Source organism: Zosterops lateralis (genome assembly GCF_965231275.1).
Source record: "Zosterops lateralis genome assembly, chromosome: 13".
In the NCBI taxonomy this organism is placed as follows: domain Eukaryota; kingdom Metazoa; phylum Chordata; class Aves; order Passeriformes; family Zosteropidae; genus Zosterops; species Zosterops lateralis.
Genome location: NC_139773.1, coordinates 8,337,113 through 8,356,089, shown reverse-complemented (window position 1 = coordinate 8,356,089; position 18,977 = coordinate 8,337,113). Strand labels below are relative to the sequence as shown.

Below are 18,977 nucleotides of genomic sequence, written 5' to 3'. Positions count from 1 at the left end.
AGCAACAGAGCGTTTAAAGCTTTTCAACTACAAACTTTAAACTATTTCATGCATTATCCTGACTAATAGATGAGCAAGAAAGAATGCGCGGGACAAAAGCTCAGCCTGCTACACATAGACACAAAGCCACAAAACATCGGGCTGTATCTCGATGTCATGAGAATTTCGCTCTTGACTTCAGGGAGATCACAATTCCTCCTTCCAAAAGCACCACCGGAGCTCCTCTTGGAGCTCCTCCCACAACATTAACTGATGTTGTACCACTGTTTTCAATAGGAAGAGACCACGAGCCTTCAAAGCTGTTACTATTCCTTCGCCTGGTAAAGTCGATAGGTAAAAAAAAGCTCACTAATGTCAATGAGTATTGATCAGACGCTGAGCCCTGTGGTTTTGCATCCCTCAATTCGTTTCAATTTTGCATCCTGAGTGCCTCAGGTCTCCTGTTCGCAGGCTAGATGGCAGAGCTGAGCCACTCTGGAGCACAGCGCCCGGGCTGCAGCCCAGGAAAGCGCCTGGGGACAGTGTCACACACGGTGTCACACACAGTGTCACACACAGTGTCACACACGGCTATAACACGTGGCTCCCCCTTATGCTCCCCTTGAAGTCAGTGAGGAAAGGGCTCACTGAGTTCAATGGAAGCAGCATCCCATTCTCAGTTCCCAGTGCTCTGCCAGGGGCTGTGATCTCCTCGGGTGACATTCTTTCTTGCCAATCACAGAAAGAAACGATAATGTGGTTTTACTAATTGCAAATAACAGTCTTGAATACAAGTTTTATGTGTTATACAGTTAGATTAGTTTATACCTATAACTCTACATAGTATTTGTGTAAAAATAGCTTTGGAATATTAAAATCATTGCAATAAAATACCTGCAATATAATTATTAAATGTGTTCTTTGGTAGCTAGTCGATTTTTTATGGATGGAATAGTTTTCCTTTTTTAAATCTGAACATTCCTTAACAAACAAAGAGAATGCACTGGTTTAGGTACCATTCAAAATTTCTTTGCCTAGTTTGAACTTGTTTCCAGGCATTGCACCAGTCAAGTTCAAACTGTGAAACAGCAAAAATCACACTACCGTTCCAAGGAATTCAGACGACTCCACGCTTTGCCGGCTGTGCCCTGGCACAGCCCTCTCTGGAGACCAGCCCTGACTGAGTCCCTACCCACTGGCGTGTACGGATACACTGAACACCTTCATGGCAACTGCTGTGGACATGAAGAGCTGTATCCAAAGAGATGTCTGTTCAATGACAGGAAATCACTATGCTCCAAACCACTAAACAGCCAAGTACGGTGAAGATGATAATGGGCCAAGGTGTAAGACCAGTGGTCTGTTCCTCTTCTCTTTGCTTTCCATTTCATTCCCTCCGTTTCTCTTTCTTCTTCCTCTCTGTTTTTTTTGCAAGTCGTCATCCTACTAAAGTGTGTGTCTTAGAACAAAGTCATAATGCAGGTGAAATAAGTCTTTGGTTTCTTTGGACTTATAAATATTTTTTTTCAAATAGTTTTAAGTATAAACCTGCTATTTTGAGGTCCTGGTCTGTCTTTATTTATTTATTTATTTATTTTTAAAGCTTTTCCACCGAGGTTTCAGTTCGTGGTTATTCCTTCATGCTTTGGTACAAGTGCTTGATGAAGAAGATGAGTTGCCTGAATTGGAGCTGCCCTCGTCTTGCCACTTATCCAGACTCCTCCTCCGTGCATTCATGAAAAAGTTGCTGACGGTGCTCAGCTCCAACCCGAGCTGCTGGGAAATGGTGATTTGTAATTCTTTGGACGGACGCTTATTTTCCTTGAATATTGCATGTAGAGTTCGACGCTGGACGTCAGTGAAGACCAACCGAGGCTTTTTGGGTGTGTTCCCTCTATCCTTCCCGTGCTCTTGTTCTTTCCTCTTGCACGCTGCAAGAAAGGGGAGGACAGTTAGACAGGGCTGGCAGAGGAGGGTGTGGGAACACAGTACAGGAAAAATTAGGGGAAAAGGACTGTTCATGTCACCTTCCAAATTTGGAGAGGATGTGGGACATTAAAATCTCTTACTCATTATAAGCTATTACAAGTATAAGGAATAGAAGTTAGAAAATACCTTTGTTTTCTGCTAAAACTCAGCAAATGCTATTACCGAGAGCTTATACTTTGATACGACCCATTAGTGCTGAGATTTTAGCTATTTAATATCTCTAGGAGGTAGAGTGGAAATTCAATGAACTGTAAAGTTAGCCTTGGTCATACTTTTTTACCATTATTAGTGGCTTTCAATCCATTTCTGTAGCATTTTGTTGACTGAGAAATAAGGAACTGGCAGAAACCAAGATGCTACCACAGTTTTACAGGTCAGATGTATCCTGAACACAATAAAACATGTTTTGTAATGAAAAACAATGGTATAGTAAATATTCTTTATATAATTGCTCCTTATTTCATCTATCCTCTCTTCTTTCCCTTTGAGAGTGTTATTTTGCTCTGCATTATTAAAGGGTGCTTGCAATTTGAAATCTGCCTCCCAGATCACCTTCCAGGCAGGATCTGATGGGATGTGAGGGAGACTCCCAGATCCCTCTGTCAGCCTTCAACTGTCTGCCAGCTCATCTTGTTAGCATTTTGCTAGGATAAAACTTCCTTGGGAACACAGATTCCTCTGCCTCACTTTCAGAATTGTCTGAAGTTGTCTGTCTCTCTTTTTCTTCTAACAGTGTCCTTTAATTCTGATTGAGAGATGTGTTTCTGAAGGTGATATGAATGTTCTTTCTCTGCGTCTGTCTAGTCCTGGCTTCTGTGGAGATCAGTACTGATTAAGCAAAGAATTTTGTGCAGTATCTCTACTTACACCATGGTTATTGGAATGAAAGCAGCAAATTAATTTCCAAAGGTCCTTTCTACAGCTTCTATTACTACTGAGAGCCAGCCCTGGCATGAGGGTTTTGTTGCTCATGGGAGGTATAAAAATTGTCGTTCACCTTTTGTACTTGAGAAATAGGAACTGCACAGATCAGGAGCCAGCAGCTGTGAAGGCTCCTTCTGCTGGCCCAGGCAGGGACCAAGACACTGGTGGCTCAATACCCTCTGAGGAGAGGCTTTCCAAAAGGTCCCTAACAATAAATATTCCAGCCACATACTCTCTCATAAGAAATCACACATCAATCAAATAGACTAGGCTGCCAAACTCATGTCTCCTACAGGTATTTTTATCTGAAAACCTTTGAAGAATTCTTTGAAGTTACATCCTGACCTCTAAAACACCATGGAGCTTCTGGGCTAAAAAACAGGTTTCCTCATGCACGTGAGCCCCTGCTGAGGCCAAACTGCTGAATTCACTCTGGGGATTGATACCTGCTGAAATAATCTGCATCCCCACTGGAGGTTAACACTGGCAAACCAAGGGTTAAAAACGCTTTTGCAAGAATAGTCTGTTATTTATTGACAAATATTAAGAATGAGGATACCAACAGCATCTCAGTCTTTTATATATGTCTGACCATTTGATAATCAGAAAGTCCTGGGAAAGCAGCTGCAGGAGCTCAGCTGTGTAACAGCCTCAGCCTCCAGCTCTGACTGCCCCTGCTAACAGGCTCAGGCAGAAAACAAGACAAACCAGGTGCAGACAACTTTTGCTGTGCCTCATTTCTGCTCATGCTGCTTTACACCTTTTTTCAAAGGCTACACAAATTCCATCTTCCGCCCAGATACTCCATCCGGATCATAATTTGTTACAAAATCCTAATGGCAGAGATAGCGTGATCCAAGTCAGTGCTGTGCAGTGCTTCAGTGTGAATCACCACATCACAAATGACAGTCACAGCAGTAGGTACAAAGCCAGCTCAATTAGTGATGTGAGCCTCCGGGGCTTCGATCACAAGCCACAACATGAGTTCTCTGAAATAGTAGGGAATAACAAAAAACCAACCATCTATTGTGAAACTAGCTTGCATAACACATTGTCTTCCTGGACTTGTGCTCATTTCCTGAAATGTAGTATTCCTTAACAATTATTTCCATAAAAAGTGTCCCAAGAGTGACAAACATACCTTGTTCCTCAACTTCAATTGTATCAAAACCCTCTTAATTAATGCTAGTGACATCACAGAGGAAAGAAAAAAGAGCTCATTACTAGAGAGAAAAAAAATAAAACCTATCTAGCCTATGATACAAATAAGCCTGTCTTACTATTTCTCAAATATTTTCAGCTCTACTTCCATTAGCATTTGCCAGAGGCAGATTGAGGGCAAAAACTTCCCAACACACTCAATTGTTCCAAGAGCCCTTGTGCTGCCAGGCCTCAGGTTGTGAGCAGCAGGGGTGGATACCACCTCTCATCTTCTGCCTTGTCTAGGCTCAGGAATATTAATAGCACTTAAAAATAAATAATGGTGATAATGAAAAACTGTAATAGGGTTTCCTTGCGATCGTTTTCCCTGCACTGGAGCCAATCAATTTTAATAATAAATTGTAGCTTCCAGCTTGCCGGAGAACAAATGTACACCATGGGATAAAATCTGCTCCAACGTGAGAGTAGATTCAGAGCAGGCCCAGAGATTGGCCAGCTCACACAGCCAGGGCTGGCAGGGTGGGGCTCTGACAGCAGAGCCAGGTCATGGCCAGGCAGGGCAGCTGTGCCTGTTCTGGCCAGGTCCTCCCCTAACTCCGGGTCCTCCCCTCATGTCCGCTGAGGTCAGGCCCCAGAGACATCAACTGAAATGGCTTTTTTGGAAAAACACCAGAGCCTGTCTTCACAACAATTTATCACACACTCCATCTCTCTTTTATCTTACATAGCAGAAGATAATAACAGTAATTTGCACTGATGTCCTTCTTGTGCCCCTGCCCTTGAGCACTGTGAGTGGACCCTCTCCCACAGCACAGCCACTGAATTTAGGTGCTTTGCAGGGTGCTGCGCTCTCTAGAGGTGTGCACCTCTCCCAGGACACACCTGCTTGCACCCTGCCCTCACTCCCTGCTGCAGCCAGCCCTGTTCTTTGTCTCCAGGCTGCCCTGAGTGATGCTCCGTGTGATGCCTTTTGAAAAAGCCTTTAAGAAAATCTTGTTAAGAAAAGAGAAAAGCAGGGGATAAAGGAAGAGTCACCCTGACTCTGGCAACACACGTGCAGATATGACAATGTAATATTATCAGTGCCAGGAGGAACCTTATAAATCCAGTGCTGAACTCTGGCCTCTCCCAGTCACTTCCATCTTCCTCTGCCCTGAGCAACAGATATTTTTGACACTTGCAATTCTCCTGACACAGCCCATCAATCTATTTTTGTCTCCCTTTGTTCCTTCTAAGTCACCCAAGTGATTTGGTCAACTTTCCAGACCTTGTAAGGCCTGTTCATCCCACTGAGGTCCCGCTGCCTGTGCATGTGCAGAGGTGGGCTCTCACCTCTGCAGCTCCACTGTCTGCTGACGTTCTTCTGCAGCCCCCAGCTGGGTGCAGCACAGTGGGATTAGTTCTGCTCTGCCAGGGGTGTGAGCAGGATCGTGGCCCCTATGAAAATGCACTAATTGCATCTTTAGGTTGAGACAGTGAAGAGGATGTTTTGCTTATTTGTGATATGAACACCATTATTCAGTCAGTCTAAAAGTCAAGATTATGGTAAGCTCAGGTGTTAACCCTGATGCTTGATCTACTGTTTCATCCCTAGAGGGTGGATTTCTTTTTAAAGAAAAAAACCCTGATTACTACACATCAATTTTCAGGAGCATCTGGTGTGTACACGTGCCTAACCATTTCTGGCAAACTCCAGTTCTCCTTTCTAAAAAACAGAAGCAATGAATGAAACTGGTAATGCTCGCAATAAACCTGATTTCTGATGGTTTTCTGGTTTGGTTTGTGAACATAATAAAATATCACCACGAATTCTGCTGGCTGCTTTTCTGGAAAACTCTCACTGAAGCAGAAGGAACAACAATGGAAAATTTTACTTTGGGCAAACCCTGCCCCAAGCCCTGTGGCTACTTTTGATGTCAGAGGGCAACCCTTCCTGAGAGACGCATTGCTCAGCTGGTGGCCCACTGGCAGGGGGTGGAAAAGTGCAGACACCGAGGTGGACTGGGGAGGTCTCAGGCCTGGCACTGGCAGAGCTGTGCCCTTTCAAGCACAGCCAGGCTGAGGCAGCAGCCGTGCACTCTGAAGGCCACACTGCTCACCAGCTGCCTGCAGCAGTTCCCACAGCCCAAGCACAGGGGCACATAATGGCCACAACCAGATTTTTGCCTGTACAAAGTGGCTGGAGGGACAGCAGGGACACAGGGCAGCAGAGGGGAGCACCAGCAGCAGATCAACAGAGCTGCTCTTGGAAGGGAAGAGTACAGCCCAGCAGTGCCTGGGCATGAGTCTCCTCACCCTGTGGACGACAAAGCCAATGCACACAGGGGATCTCTGCTCACAGGGAGCTCTTTTCTCCTCTGTTTGCAACCAGAGTGGATCCACACCAGAAAGAGAGTCTCCCCAGCCATGCTGAATTCAGAGCCTGTGGACATGGAGAGGAGACTGTGTTCAGGTCACCAATGATGGGATATGAGACCTTTCACCCTGAGGTGACAGGTCCATTTCCAGCTCTGGCCTGGGTCACTGCTGACCACAAGCCAGTATTACTTGATGGCCACCAAGTGCCTTGTATGAGATGATGTAGTGGTCCTTTACCCCTCCTCTTGCAAAAGTCTTTTAGTTATCCCAACCTCATGTACAGAACTATCTTAAAGACATAAAAAACCCTTTTAGAAGTCTCTCTTTACATGTATTTTCAAATCTCTTTTGTGTCAGGTCCAGAAAATTCAGCTACAATCTGAACTGTGTCCACCTAGGAGTTCCTTTCCAAATCATCTGCTTCTAGTTTTGAAACATCACACAGTATCCAATAACAAGTTTGGAGAGTGAAAACTCTTCACTGGTATTAACTGGAGAATATCCTGAGGGATATTCTTCTGTAGGAGGCTCTACCTTCTGGTGGAGAAAGTGGCAGTATTTCTGCAGGAGGCTGAAACTGCTTGAGGACTTTGGCCACCACAGACAGTTCTAATCACACTGGCTACAACAGTTCAGTAGAAACAGGTAGCTAAAAGCTTATGGTAAATTCATGGTGGCAATAACACATAATAAAGTGTGATAAGTTACATCCTTATCATGTGAATAACACCTCTGGGGCATGCAGACAGACACATGAACAGGTCTTTCCCAATTATCAAAAACTTCATATTTGGGGGAATATGAAAACAAAAATAAAAGGGCATATGAGACACAGGCTACTTGAGGGTTAGATGTCACCACATCAACTAAACCCAAGCAAATCTGTTTGACCTGAATAATATCCACAACTGCTGGATGACCTCCACTCTGATACATCACTGTTCAGCGGTCCCCTGCACTGCCCCATCCTTGACACTGCCCCAGGGTCCTCAAAGGTGCTTGGGAAATGGAATCCCTCTGGAAAGGTGCTGTGTGAGACAGGCTCCACATGTGGTGGCAGCTCGTGGCCGTGAGCTCCTGCTGCAGCAGGTAGCAGACAGCACTGATGCTTGAAAGAACATTCCCTTCAGCTTCAGCCCACCATGGGACAAGGCCCTTCACAGCTTTTCAGTGATGAAAGCCTGCATGGGTGACACAGGCCACTGGTTGCTCCCCAAAGCTTTCTCCTTTCAACTGAAAAGAGTATTGTCTACTCTGTAATGTCTGAGCCCACACTAAATTGTTTCTTTTTAATCCTGGCATTATTCAGCATTTGGCACTTGTTTCTCCAGTGATTTGTATTTACACTTATTCAGGGTGTAGATGTTTCCATACACCCAGAGATTTTTTTAATCTGTGTCTCATTTCTCTGCCATCAAATCCAGGGAACACTCTTTTGTTGTTTCATAACATCAAAAGAGACGAAAATACGTTTGTACATGGGGAGCTCACAGGATGACATCAGCCTGCCAACATACAGATCCCAGCTGAGCCAGAACGGTAAACATCTCACTCCTGGGCGCTGTATTAAAATGAGTGACCTTAATTTGCTGCCCCTGGAATAATGAAGTGAATCTGCCTGAGGAGTGCTGACTCAGCAGTTCAGGATTCAGGGGTTTACACAAACTTAGTGTTGATGGATCTGTAACCACTTCAGCGAGCTGACACCACCGTTACAGAATATGTTGCTAAGTGGATCAATCAGGGGAAAGCACCTGATTTCCCTGCGATATCATTTAAAGTAAATGTTAAAATTCTTTAGCTAGGTCTTTAGTTAACCATATTACTGTGACAAATATTTCTTTGCCTAGGATAAGTAATTAGAATTTAATCACTTAAACTGCATCTTAATTACCCCAAATGAATTGAAAGGACATTTAATAGCAAAGATTAAATTGCCTTAATGAACGATTTTTTGCGACTACATCAATATTTTAATCGCGTCAGCCAGGTCCGCCCCCCCCACCAGGCCCCGCGCCGCAGCGGCGCAGGCGGGCCCCGGCCGCGGGGTGGCGCCCGCTCCCCGCGGGAGGAGCGCGCAGCGAGGCCGGGGCTCCGCACCGCATCCCATCCCACCGCATCCCCCCGCACCGCATCCCATCCCACCGCATCCCCCCGCACCGCATCCCATCCCACCGCACCACATCCCATCCCACCGCACCGCATCCCACCGCATCCCCCCGCACCGCATCCCATCGCACCACACCGCGGGGACCGCACCGCATCCCATCCCACCGCACCGCATCCCACTGCACGGCAGGGACCGCACCGCATCCCACCGCACCGCACCGCATCTCCCTGCACCGCATCCCACCGCGGGGACCGCACTGCATCCCACTGCACCGCACCGTGTCCCACCGCACCGCATCCTACAATGGGGACCGCGGGGACCGCACTGCATCGCACCCCGGGGACCGCACCGCATCCTACCGCACCACATCCCACCGCACCGCATCACACTGCGGGGACCCCACCACATCACACTGCGGGGACCGCACCGCACCCCACCCCATCGCACCTCGTCACATCCCACCGCACTTCATCCCACCTCACCGTGGAGACCGCACCGCACAACATCCCAGCGCACGGCGGGTTCCCTAAGGCACCGCAGCACATCCCGCCGTGCGCTCCGCACCGCGCCGTGCCGTGCCATGGGCTCCTCACCCGCGCTGCCGCTCCGCGCCGCACGAAGGCACAGCACCCCGCCGGGGAGCGCCGGCCGCCCCGTTCCGCTGCACCCCGCATAGCGCAAGCTGCCAAACACCGCCCGTGCTGCGCGCTCTGCCCCGCTTACGCGCCGCGCCCCGCCCCCGCGGGCCGGCCCCCTCGGCCCGGGCAGCGCCGCCCGCCGCGCACCTGCCCCGCCGCTCCCCACCCTCCGCGCCCCCCGCCCCGCCAGCCCCGCCCGCGGGACAGAGCCGGGAGCGGGGCCACAGCGGCTCCGGCGGCCCCGGCCCGCTGACGGGAGACAATCCCCCCGAGGGGTTCGGGCGCTGACTCCGGAGCCAGGCGGGGTCATTCCGCCCCCTCCCGCATCCCCAGTCAGAGACTTTGCTACCGCAGCCGAAAACGGAGTTTCTGAGCGGTGGAAGCCGCGCAATCCGTTGCAAAACCCTCACTGCAACATTGAGGATCGCCAGATTCACTGACAAACCCGGGCCGCTCCTCTGGTTCCGCTCCTGAGGACCGGCCTGCCGGCCCCCGCTTCCCCGGCTCCGATTATTGAGTTCTCCGTCAATTCCGGTATAGTCGGAATAACGAGATATGTTTCAAATAAAGGAGAAATGAGTCAGTGATGACATAGAGAAGTTCCTCCGGCTGTGGGGGACATTAAGGAAGCCGTTTGGCAGCTGCCTGTGCGGGGAGAAATGGGGGAAAGGGGAAACTCTCCCGCCTGGGGCTCAGCTCTTATCGACGGGTTTGTAACGCGTGTGACAACGAGTGCACAATTCTACACGCGAAAAAATTCCAAAACCTGAACCCGGGTTCAGTTCAGCGGCTTCTGCACCCAAACGTTAAGGAAGAGTCCCCCCGTGCCATCGGATCCAATACTTGGCTCTGTGTGAGGCTGCACCAGAAGAACGCCCGCAGAGCCCGCGGGGCTGCCCGCACACCTGAGGGACTGCAGACATCCATCGAGCTTTATTTGCCGTTTGGGCTGGACGGAAATGTCACCACTGAGGCTTCCTATTCCTATCGCCCTAAAATTGGGGGGGGGGGGGGGGGGGGGGAATGAAAACTACCGTTCGGCTAATAAATTGTTCCTATAAATTAATTTTTCAGCATCATAAAACTGACTTCTTCTTAGGCGAAACGACTCAAGTCAGCTGCGTTTCCAAAGAGAGTCTGTCAGCAGCGGTCACTCCTCTGCTGGCCGTGTATGATTAATCCAGGTAGATTTATGTCTGGAACGCGAATGGACATTTATCGATTTGGTCAGGGAAGCGCCCGACACGCGGGTCCCGCTCGGTCCTCGGGAAAAGCTCCCCACGATGCCTGGAGTCTTCAGGTGAATTCACCAGCACTGCAGCAACAGCTCCTGAGCTTCAGCCACCTTCGAACTCCCTGGAAACGAACTTGTCCCTTGTGTGGAGCTTGTGCGGACCCCTGGGCTCCACAGGCAGGTGAAGGCTGCCCGAGGCAAAGCAGGAGCGGTGTTTTAGTGCCGCTACAGCCAAAGCCAGACACCGAACCATACCTGGCCTGTGTATTTCCAGATGATTTTGTCTCGATCTGATCATCACGTTCCTTCCTGGCTGTGTAAAAGGCAGATGGCACACGGCAGAACTCAGCTGTAGCACCGCAGGAGCCCGGGCTCCCTACAGGTGGCACCTGCAGCGGGCACAATCCTGGTGCCACGCACCTCTCCCCTCTCCTCCTCCTGGGGTATCCCGGCCCCTCTGGCTGCCTGAGTCACCCTGCTGGGGGAAGCTCGCGTCCCCTCTGGCCACGCACCCGTTGGAAGGCACCCATCCCCAAACCAGGCGCCCTCAGGGCTCTGCCGTGCCGGGAGCCGAGCGGATCTCGCCGCGGGCAGCGCGTGCGCTCAGCCCAGCTCAGCCCGTGCGCCCAGCTCAGCCCGTGCGCCCAGCTCAGCCCGTGAGCTCAGCTCAGCCCGTGCGCCCAGCTCAGCCCGTGCGCTCAGCTCAGCCCGTGCGCTCAGCCCAGCTCAGCCCGTGCGCTCAGCCCAGCTCAGCCCGTGCGCTCAGCTCAGCCCGTGCGCTCAGCCCAGCTCAGCCCGTGCGCCCAGCTCAGCCCGTGCGCCCAGCTCAGCCCGTGCGCCCAGCTCAGCCCGTGCGCTCAGCCCAGCTCAGCCCGTGCGCCCAGCTCAGCTCAGCCCGTGCGCTCAGCTCAGCCCGTGCGCCCAGCTCAGCCCGTGAGCTCAGCCCAGCTCAGCCCGTGCGCCCAGCTCAGCTCAGCCCGTGCGCTCAGCTCAGCTCAGCCCGTGAGCTCAGCCCAGCTCAGCCCGTGCGCTCAGCCCAGCCCGGCTCTGGCCGCAGCACCGCGGCGCTAATTGCCGGCTGCCGCTACGTATAATCGATAGGATGCTGCTCCCCATCGGGGCCGGCAGCCGTGGGGAGGCTCAACGAGCACCTGCGCCCGGCTGGGGGCGGCCTCATCCGCCAACCGGGAGGGGCTGGCCCGGCCCCGGCCCCGGCCCCGGCCCCGTTCCCGTCCCGCCGCGGGGCTCGCCCGGGAGCTTTGCCGCGGGGCGGAGGCGGAGCCGGGCCCGCAGCGGGTCGGGCCCTGCCAAAGGTCGCTGTCCGTGGTGCTGAAGGCGGGCAGGGCCTCACTCGCTCCTCGCCCGCCGGGAACGAGAGGACAGAGCCAGCCCCGGTGGCGGCGCGGGGCCCTTCGCTCACGGCGCTGCCCGGGGCAGGCGGGGTGCTCGGCGCGGGCGGGGGGCCCGGGGCAGACGGGGTGCTCGGTGCCAGTGGGGTGCCCGGGGCAGGCGGGGGGCCCGGGGCAGGCGGGGTGCCCGGGCCGGGGGGCCGCTCCCGCCAGCGGACGGTCAGTAGATGGCGCAGAACCCCCGGGAACCGAGGGGCGACCGGCGAGGGCTGCGGACGGTGGATGGCCCGGCCGGTCCGGGATGGGCATCGCGCCCACAGCCCGGCCGTGCGGCCCCGGGGCACCCGCGGGCGGGAGCGGCTTTGAGCTGTTTGAGCCAAACGGCAGCGAGGGTGGGACCGGGCACGGCCCCCGGGTGCCGCCCCGCCACGAGGCGGGTAATTAAAACAAACAAACAGCCGAGAGAGCGCAGGAAGGAGCGGGCGGGGGCCGGGCCGCGCTGCGGGGGCGGGGCGGGGGCTCTGCCGGGCCAGGACGGGCGCGCTGCGGGGCGGGCCCGGCCCGGTGCGGAGGAACGCGCGGCCCCGCTCCTCCTCCTCCCGCTGGGCAAACATTAACGAAGGGCAAACGCGGCTGTAAATCAATCCCGCCGAAGGACGCGGCCGGCAAACAAGCGCTCCCCAGCTGCGCACCGGGCGCTGCGGTGCCGGGCACGGCTGATCCGGGTGCTCTCCCACCCCCGAGCCCTTGCCCTTGTCTCGGCCCCAGCACCGCTCCCGCTGTCCCGGCCCGAGGGGCGCCGAGCCAGCCCCGGGCCGTCCCCGTTCGGGAGCTCCGCAGGGTCGGCAGGGGAAGCGCGTCTCCCCCGGGCCTGTCCCCGCTCGGAGTGTCGCCGCTGAAGGCCCCGGTCGATGCCCCCCGCCCCCCGATGCAAATGCCTTTATGCAAAGTGCCCGCAGGGTAAATATTAAACAGCCCCTAATGAGGCCACCGGGGCCGGGGCGGCCCCGACCTTCCCGGCGCGCTCGGGGGCGGCGGGCGAGAGGTGCAAACGGCGGCATTAGATTTCATATTTAATGTGGAAAACGCTCTGATTACTCCATCGATTTCTTTACAGTTAATTTGGTGAGAATTTCTCGGCGGCTTCCCGAGGCTTCGGCTTAGCCGGGATTCACATTAGGAGGGAGAAAGGATAAGAGGAAAGGAGGAAAAGAGGTGCAGCTATGAAAAATGCCAGTGAGGGCTCAGGCAAACACGGAGCAGCTCTGGAGGGACGGGCCGGGTTCCCCAGGGCGCCTTTCCCCGCTGACACCGCTCGGGACGAGCTCAGAGGGCGCACACGGCAAAGGACCCCTCCGGCAGTGGATCCTGAGAGCCTCGGGCTCCCTTCACTCCTCTGCTCTGTTCTCAAACGTGTCTGTGCCGTGTTCTCCCCGGGCGCTGCCCTTCCTCCCGAGCCGCGGCCCGTGCGAGGCCGGGGGCACTCGCTCTTCCAACAATGAACGGCTCGAAGCAGATTATTTTTTTCTGAACGAGATAAACTCGGGTTTTTTTCTTTCTTTATCCCCTCCTGTTTCCTCTCTCTCTCTCTCACACACACACAAAAACCCAAACCAACAAACCCTGAAATAAATTCCGCATTAAATCCCAGCAGGCTGCAGAAGGGATGTACTTTTCCTTTTAATTGTATTTATTTTTTCGGCTTCCCTTCACAGCCCTTCCAAATGTCAATGAAGGCGAGGGGGAGGGAGGGAAGACTAACAGAGAGACAGTCAAATAGATAAATATTCAGTGATAGAGAGGAAAGAGAGAGTGGGACAGACAAAGGAAAAAAAGAACAGAGAAGGGAGATGGGATGAATAAGATGGAGGCTGGAAGAGGTCAGCTTTGCAATTAGCAGTTCTGCTTACATTTCAAGAGACAGCCCAGGAAGTGTCAAGACCTCAATCCCGCTTCCATGTAACTACCAATTTTTCTTCTATTTGTCGGAGCTTCTGTAATCTGGGAGGTAGGAATCCCCCAGGGACGGCTGGAAGGGGCAAATACTCAAGATAAAGTGCAAGGCGAGACCGCGAGGCCTAAAATAAGCAGGCTCCATCCCCCTCACCGCCTCCCGGCCGTTGTCTGCAGGAAATCAGAAAGGGAAGAAATGAAGGCGGCTCTGGGTATTTATCTACCTGATAATTCTCTAAACGCCCGGGAGTGAGTTATAATTCGGACGTGAAATTTAATTTGCGTCGGGCTGCAGTAATTTATGTTATTTTGAATTGACGTTCATACATCAATATCAATCGGGGCAGATTTTTACCACTTAGTAAGATCATCACACATTTAAAACCTGCACAAAATAAAATCGATACTTCATGCATTTCCAGGCGGAGGGGTGCGCAGGCTGCGCGGGGGGCGCGGGGGGGCGCGGAGGGGCGCGGGGGGGCGCGCAGGCTGCGCGGGGCGGGGCGGGGGCCCGGGACCGCCCCACGGACACGGAGGCAGCGCTATGCAAATGCCCACGTGCTGCCGGAGCCCGGGTGGGCAGCGCCCGGCGAGGCCCGGAGCCCCCGGTACGCGGGGAGACCCTGCAGAGCCCGGCCCGGAGCCCTCGGTACGCGGGGAGAGCCCCTGGGGCCCGGCCCGGAGCCCCCGGTACGCGGGGAGACCCTGCAGAGCCCGGCCCGGAGCCCTCGGTACGCGGGGAGAGCCCCTGGGGCCCGGCCCGGAGCCCCCGGTACGCGGGGAGACCCTGCAGAGCCCGGCCCGAGCCCCCGGTACGCGGGGACAGCCCCTGGAGCCCGGCCCGGAGCCCCCGGTACGCGGGGAGAGCCCCTGGGGCCCGGCCCGGAGCCCCCGGTACGCGGGGAGAGCCCCCGGGGCCCGGCCCGGCCCCGCTGCGAGGGACGTGGGGAGTCCCGGGGTGGGGGGCACATCCCCCGCGCTGCCAGCCCCTCTGCGCCCCGGGGAAGCTGTTCCTGCAAGGTGCCAGCTTTCGGGTTTCATCGGAAAGGGAAGGCGGAATAATGAGGCTTTGTCCCTCTAACGGGATTACCGGGATCCGTTTATGAGAGGGCAGCGCGGAGGTGGCTGGAGAAGGGGCGGTTTGGGGGCAGAGGCGAACAATGGGACCCTCCGGCCCCGGCAGCTGGGCAGAGCAGGGCCGCCTCCCTCCTCCCTCCTCCCTGCAGCGGCCGCGGCTGGCAGAGCTCCCCGGCCAGGGGAAGGGATGCCAGCAGGCTCCGAACCGAGGGGTTGTTTCCAGTATCGATCTATGCAAATGAGCGGAGATTCAGGTCGACCGAATTGTCGTAAAAATACGCTCCAAATCGAAGAAAGTTGGCCTTAGCAATCGTTACGGGGATATTGGAAACACAAACTCCAGCCTCCTCTCCTGGGCAGCACCAGCAAGACGAGGGTTTTTCGCTGGTGGGGTGGCTGCCGAGAAAGGGAAGGCGGAAAGGGCGATTTCTGAGAGCTCAGACCTTTGAAACTGACTGTGCAGGAGTGGAAGCCAAAGAGAGCAACGTCCTCCCACCGGCGGGCACCTCAGGGCCGGCCACAGCGGGGAGGGAGGCCCTGCCCGGGCCCTTCCTGCTCTGCTTTAGGGTTCTGGAACGAGGTGGTTGACTGAAAACAGGCTCGGAGCACTGGTGGCCCAGCTGAGTCCCCGCACACCCGGGAAACGCTCTCGAGTTGTCACCGTCGCCGTAGTCGAAAGCGCAAGGCCAGTTGTGCTTTTGAAAGGAGAAAGATTTGGCCCTTCCCTTATTTTTGTCTGTGAAACGGATCAGTGACCCCGGCTCCAACTCGGATTGACTGTCTCGCGTTCTCCAGGGACAAATTAATGGAGACCTATCACTTAATTAACAAACGCTCGCTGACGGTGTATTAAACCCGGGCGGCGCGGGCGGGAGGGTTCGGGGAGGGCGCAGAGCACAGGTACGGCCCGGGCCGGCCATCCCCGAGCCGACAATACGGACCCGCTCCGGGAACGGCGGGCAGCGAGCGCCCACAGCGGGGGGACGCTCTGGAGCACAGAAACCACCACACGGTTTGTCTCACGCAGAGACACCCACGCCAAACTCAAACTCCGCGGCCTAACGAGAACTACAACCAATTTAAAAAAAATAAATTAAGGAATCCAACGATTTTAGCCAACAGCATTTCCCGGCCACAGCTGGCCCGCCGGGCTCGGCTCATTCTCGCCCAACGCCTGTCCCCGGTCACCCAGCCCGAGCGGGCCGGTGTCCCCGAGCCCCGCCGGGACCTGCGCCCCCCGGCCCCGGCACAAAGCAGGTGCACCGACCCCTCTGGGCGGCGCGTTACCGGGGCTGCCCCGTGCCCCGTCCGTGGGCCCGCTCGGGCCCGGCTCAGCCGCCAGTTCCAGCATTTCCGCCTCGCCCTGGGCGCTGCGGGCGGCCGGGGCGGCTCTCGGCGGGTCCCGGTACCGGCCCCGCTCTGCCCGCGGCCGCCGAGCCCGGAGCGTTTGCCCCGGCCGGAACGGGCACAGCGGGGGCCGCACCGCGCAGCCCCAGCCCCGCTCGGCTTTGTCTGAGCGCGGCGCGGGGGAACCGGGGGGTGCCCAGCCGGGAGAGGGAGAAGGGAGGGGAGAGAAGCGGAGCGGCGGAGCCGGGGGTCGGTGCTGCTCTTCAGGGACGGGCAGGGGCTGGGGCGGCCTGGCCAGGCCCGAGGCCCCGCTCTGCCCCCGCCGTGCCCCACCACCCCCAGCGGGCTCACCTGCAAGCCGCAGAGCAGACATCCGCTGGAACTCCGGCTCCTGGAGCCACTTCCACATTCTGCGGAAGGTCTCCCGGCCGGATTTGAGCTTGCTCCAGGGCTTGGGGTTCCTCAGCAGGTCCGAGAGCGTCCCTTGAGAGCGGCACAGCACCCTCTGGGCGAAGATAGCCTGGGGGATGCTGTACCGCTTGAGCTCGGTGGTGATCCTCTGAGCTACTTCTTTGGTATTGATTTCTTCCATTTGCCCTGAATTACTTCCACTGTTGACCTGCGAACCAGTTACAGAAGGGTTTTGCTCCCTGGCAGAGCCCAGGATTTGCCCGTGGCTCTGGGCGTTCAGGTGGGCATGGGGGTGGTGTGGGATCCCGTTGATAGGCACCATGCCAGCGGAGGGGGGGGTGAGGTGTTGGTCGCCATGCCTGGCTAACATGGCAGGGTGGTGGGCTTCAAATCCGTTCGGGGTGAGCATTTTCTCGGCGGGCATGGTGGCACCGGGGTGAGCGTAGTGGGGCAGCCCTTGCTGGGAGTTGTGGATGCTCCCCAGGCCCGATCCAGACAACGGAGAGAGGCTCTGCCCCATGCCGGTAACATCCTTGTGGTACGGGGTGTAGAGATTGTTCATGGACGCCAGACCCCTCTCGTCCCGCATGAGCGTGAAGCTGCCGCTCACGTTGCCCGGTATCCGCTGGTGGGGATGGTGGTGGTGGTGATGGTGGTGGTGGTGGTGAGGGAACTTGTCCGAGACGGTCGAGATGGGAGGTAGAGGCTGCAGAGGGGTTAACGTGGTGTAGGTGCTGCTCATGCTCATGCCGGGGGGTGTCTCGCAGGCCATGGTCATGGTGGGGTGCAGGGGGCCGGTCAGGGCGTGCTCGGGCGGCCGGTGGTGGTGGTGGTAGTCGCCGCCGTCGAGGATGGAGGCCATGCCCATGGAGCGCGGGTGGGCCGGCAGGTGGCCGCCGCGGTGGGACACCGCGCTCCGGTGGTGCGGGCTGCCGCTCATCAGGTCGGCGGCGGCGGGCACCGGCTCATGGCTCACCCCGTGCAGATCGCCGATGTTCTCCATCGCCAGCTGCGCGTTCATCGTGGGCCGTGCGGGCGGCGGGACCGCACATCTATCTGGTGGGCGGCGGGGCGTCCCGGAGCTCTTGGCGGCGGCCGGTTCCTCCCGCGGGCCGGCGGCGGCGGCGGGCGAGCGCTGCGGGCTGTGCTGGCGGTGCTGCTGCTGCTGCTGTCGCCGGGCTGCTGGCTTTCCCGGGTTCGGTTGGTTGTCTTTTTTTTTTTTTTTTTTTTTTTTCCCTTTTTAATTTTTATTTTGTGGCAACGTATTTATTTATTATTTTTTTTTCCCCCCGCTGCCGGCTGGCGCCGCCGGGCCGGTCCTAGGGCCGCCGCTCCCTCAGGCCGGGCCCCGCAGCCGCGGCCGCGGCGGGTGTGTGGCCGCGTCCCTCGCCATCCCCAGCCATGGCTCTCTCTGCGCCCCGCGCCCGGGCTCCGCTGCTGCTGCAGCGCCGCCGCCGCCCGCACCGCGCCTGCGCGCCGCGCCCCCGCCCGCCCCGCCCCGCCCCGTGACGTCACCGCCGCTATTTAAGCGGGCGAGCCCCGCGCGGCGGCGCCCAGAGCTGGCGGTGTCCTGCCCCGGAGCCGCGGCCCCCGCCCCGGGCACAACGGGCCGCCCCCGCCCGCCCGCAGGGACACCCGCTCCGCTCCGCCCCGCCCCGCCCCTTCGGTGACTCCGCGTTTTCCGCGGGCGCGGAGCCTCCTCACCTCACCGGGAGCTTCCAGAGGTGACACGGGCCCGCCCTGTCCCGGCGCGCCCCGGGCAGTGCCCCCCGTGTCCCCGCGCTCCCCGCCGTGTCCCCCGCGCTGTCCCGCGGCCGCCCGCCCGGTACCGCTCCCCTCAGTGCCCGGCCCGGGGTGGCGGTGGGAGCCCCGGGCGCTGTGTCCCTGCAGCTCATCTCCCGCAGCCCCGGCGCTCCCGCGGGTCCGGGCGGGGCGATGGGCACGGACCCCCCCCTGCAGCCCCCGCCGGGACCCCGGGCGTGCCCGGCAGCGCAAGGCGAGCATATGTCCCGAGGCGCCCGGCAGCCGGACATGCCGCTGGTTTTCTTTTATTTTTTCTTCAAAAAGAAAGAAAAGGAGGCGGAGGAGAAAGAACAAGCGAGCTCGCCCGCCGGCCCCCCTCGTTAGCTAAGGTGCCTTTATGCTGGAAGAAAGGGCAGATGTGCCTATTGTTCGCCCATTAACAATAACGAACCACGCCGGGCAGAGTGCAGCGTGTGCGCGGCGCCCAGCGGCGGGAGGGCCGGGCCGGGCCGGGCCGGGCCGCGGGAGAGCCGCGGGGCCCAGGCGGGCGGCACCGGGCCGGGGGCGCACAAAGGCCGCCGCCGCTTCCCCCGGCACCCCGCGGAGCCGCCTGTCCCCACCGCCCCCGCCAGGCCCGCGGACACAGAGCGGGTGTCCCCCGCGCTGGGGATGAGCCGGGACCCCGGGGCTTGTCCATGGGGGGA

General features: G+C 57.0%; 1 protein-coding gene across 1 annotated transcript; it reads right to left on the bottom strand.

Moving 5' to 3' along the window:
• Positions 1-1,365: 1,365 nt before the first annotated feature.
• On the bottom strand, positions 1,366-18,157 carry ONECUT1 (one cut homeobox 1). The gene is made up of 2 exons (XM_083871408.1): positions 16,471-18,157; positions 1,366-1,910 (listed from the first exon to the last, which is right to left on the bottom strand). The coding sequence occupies exons 1-2, from the start codon at positions 17,549-17,551 to the stop codon at positions 1,618-1,620; spliced, it is 1,374 nt and encodes a 457-aa protein (XP_083727534.1). The 5' UTR covers positions 17,552-18,157; the 3' UTR covers positions 1,366-1,617.
• Between the last annotated feature and the right edge of the window lie 820 nt (positions 18,158-18,977).

Coding starts and splice junctions, on each gene's coding strand:
- ONECUT1 (XM_083871408.1), bottom strand. CDS start 17,551: ATGAACGCGCAGCTGGCGATGGAGAACATCGGCGATCTGCACGGGGTG. Junction 1,911..16,470: donor GTCTGCTCTGCGGCTTGCAG/GTGAGCCCGCTG, acceptor CCTTTCTTGCAG/CGTGCAAGAGGAAAGAACAA.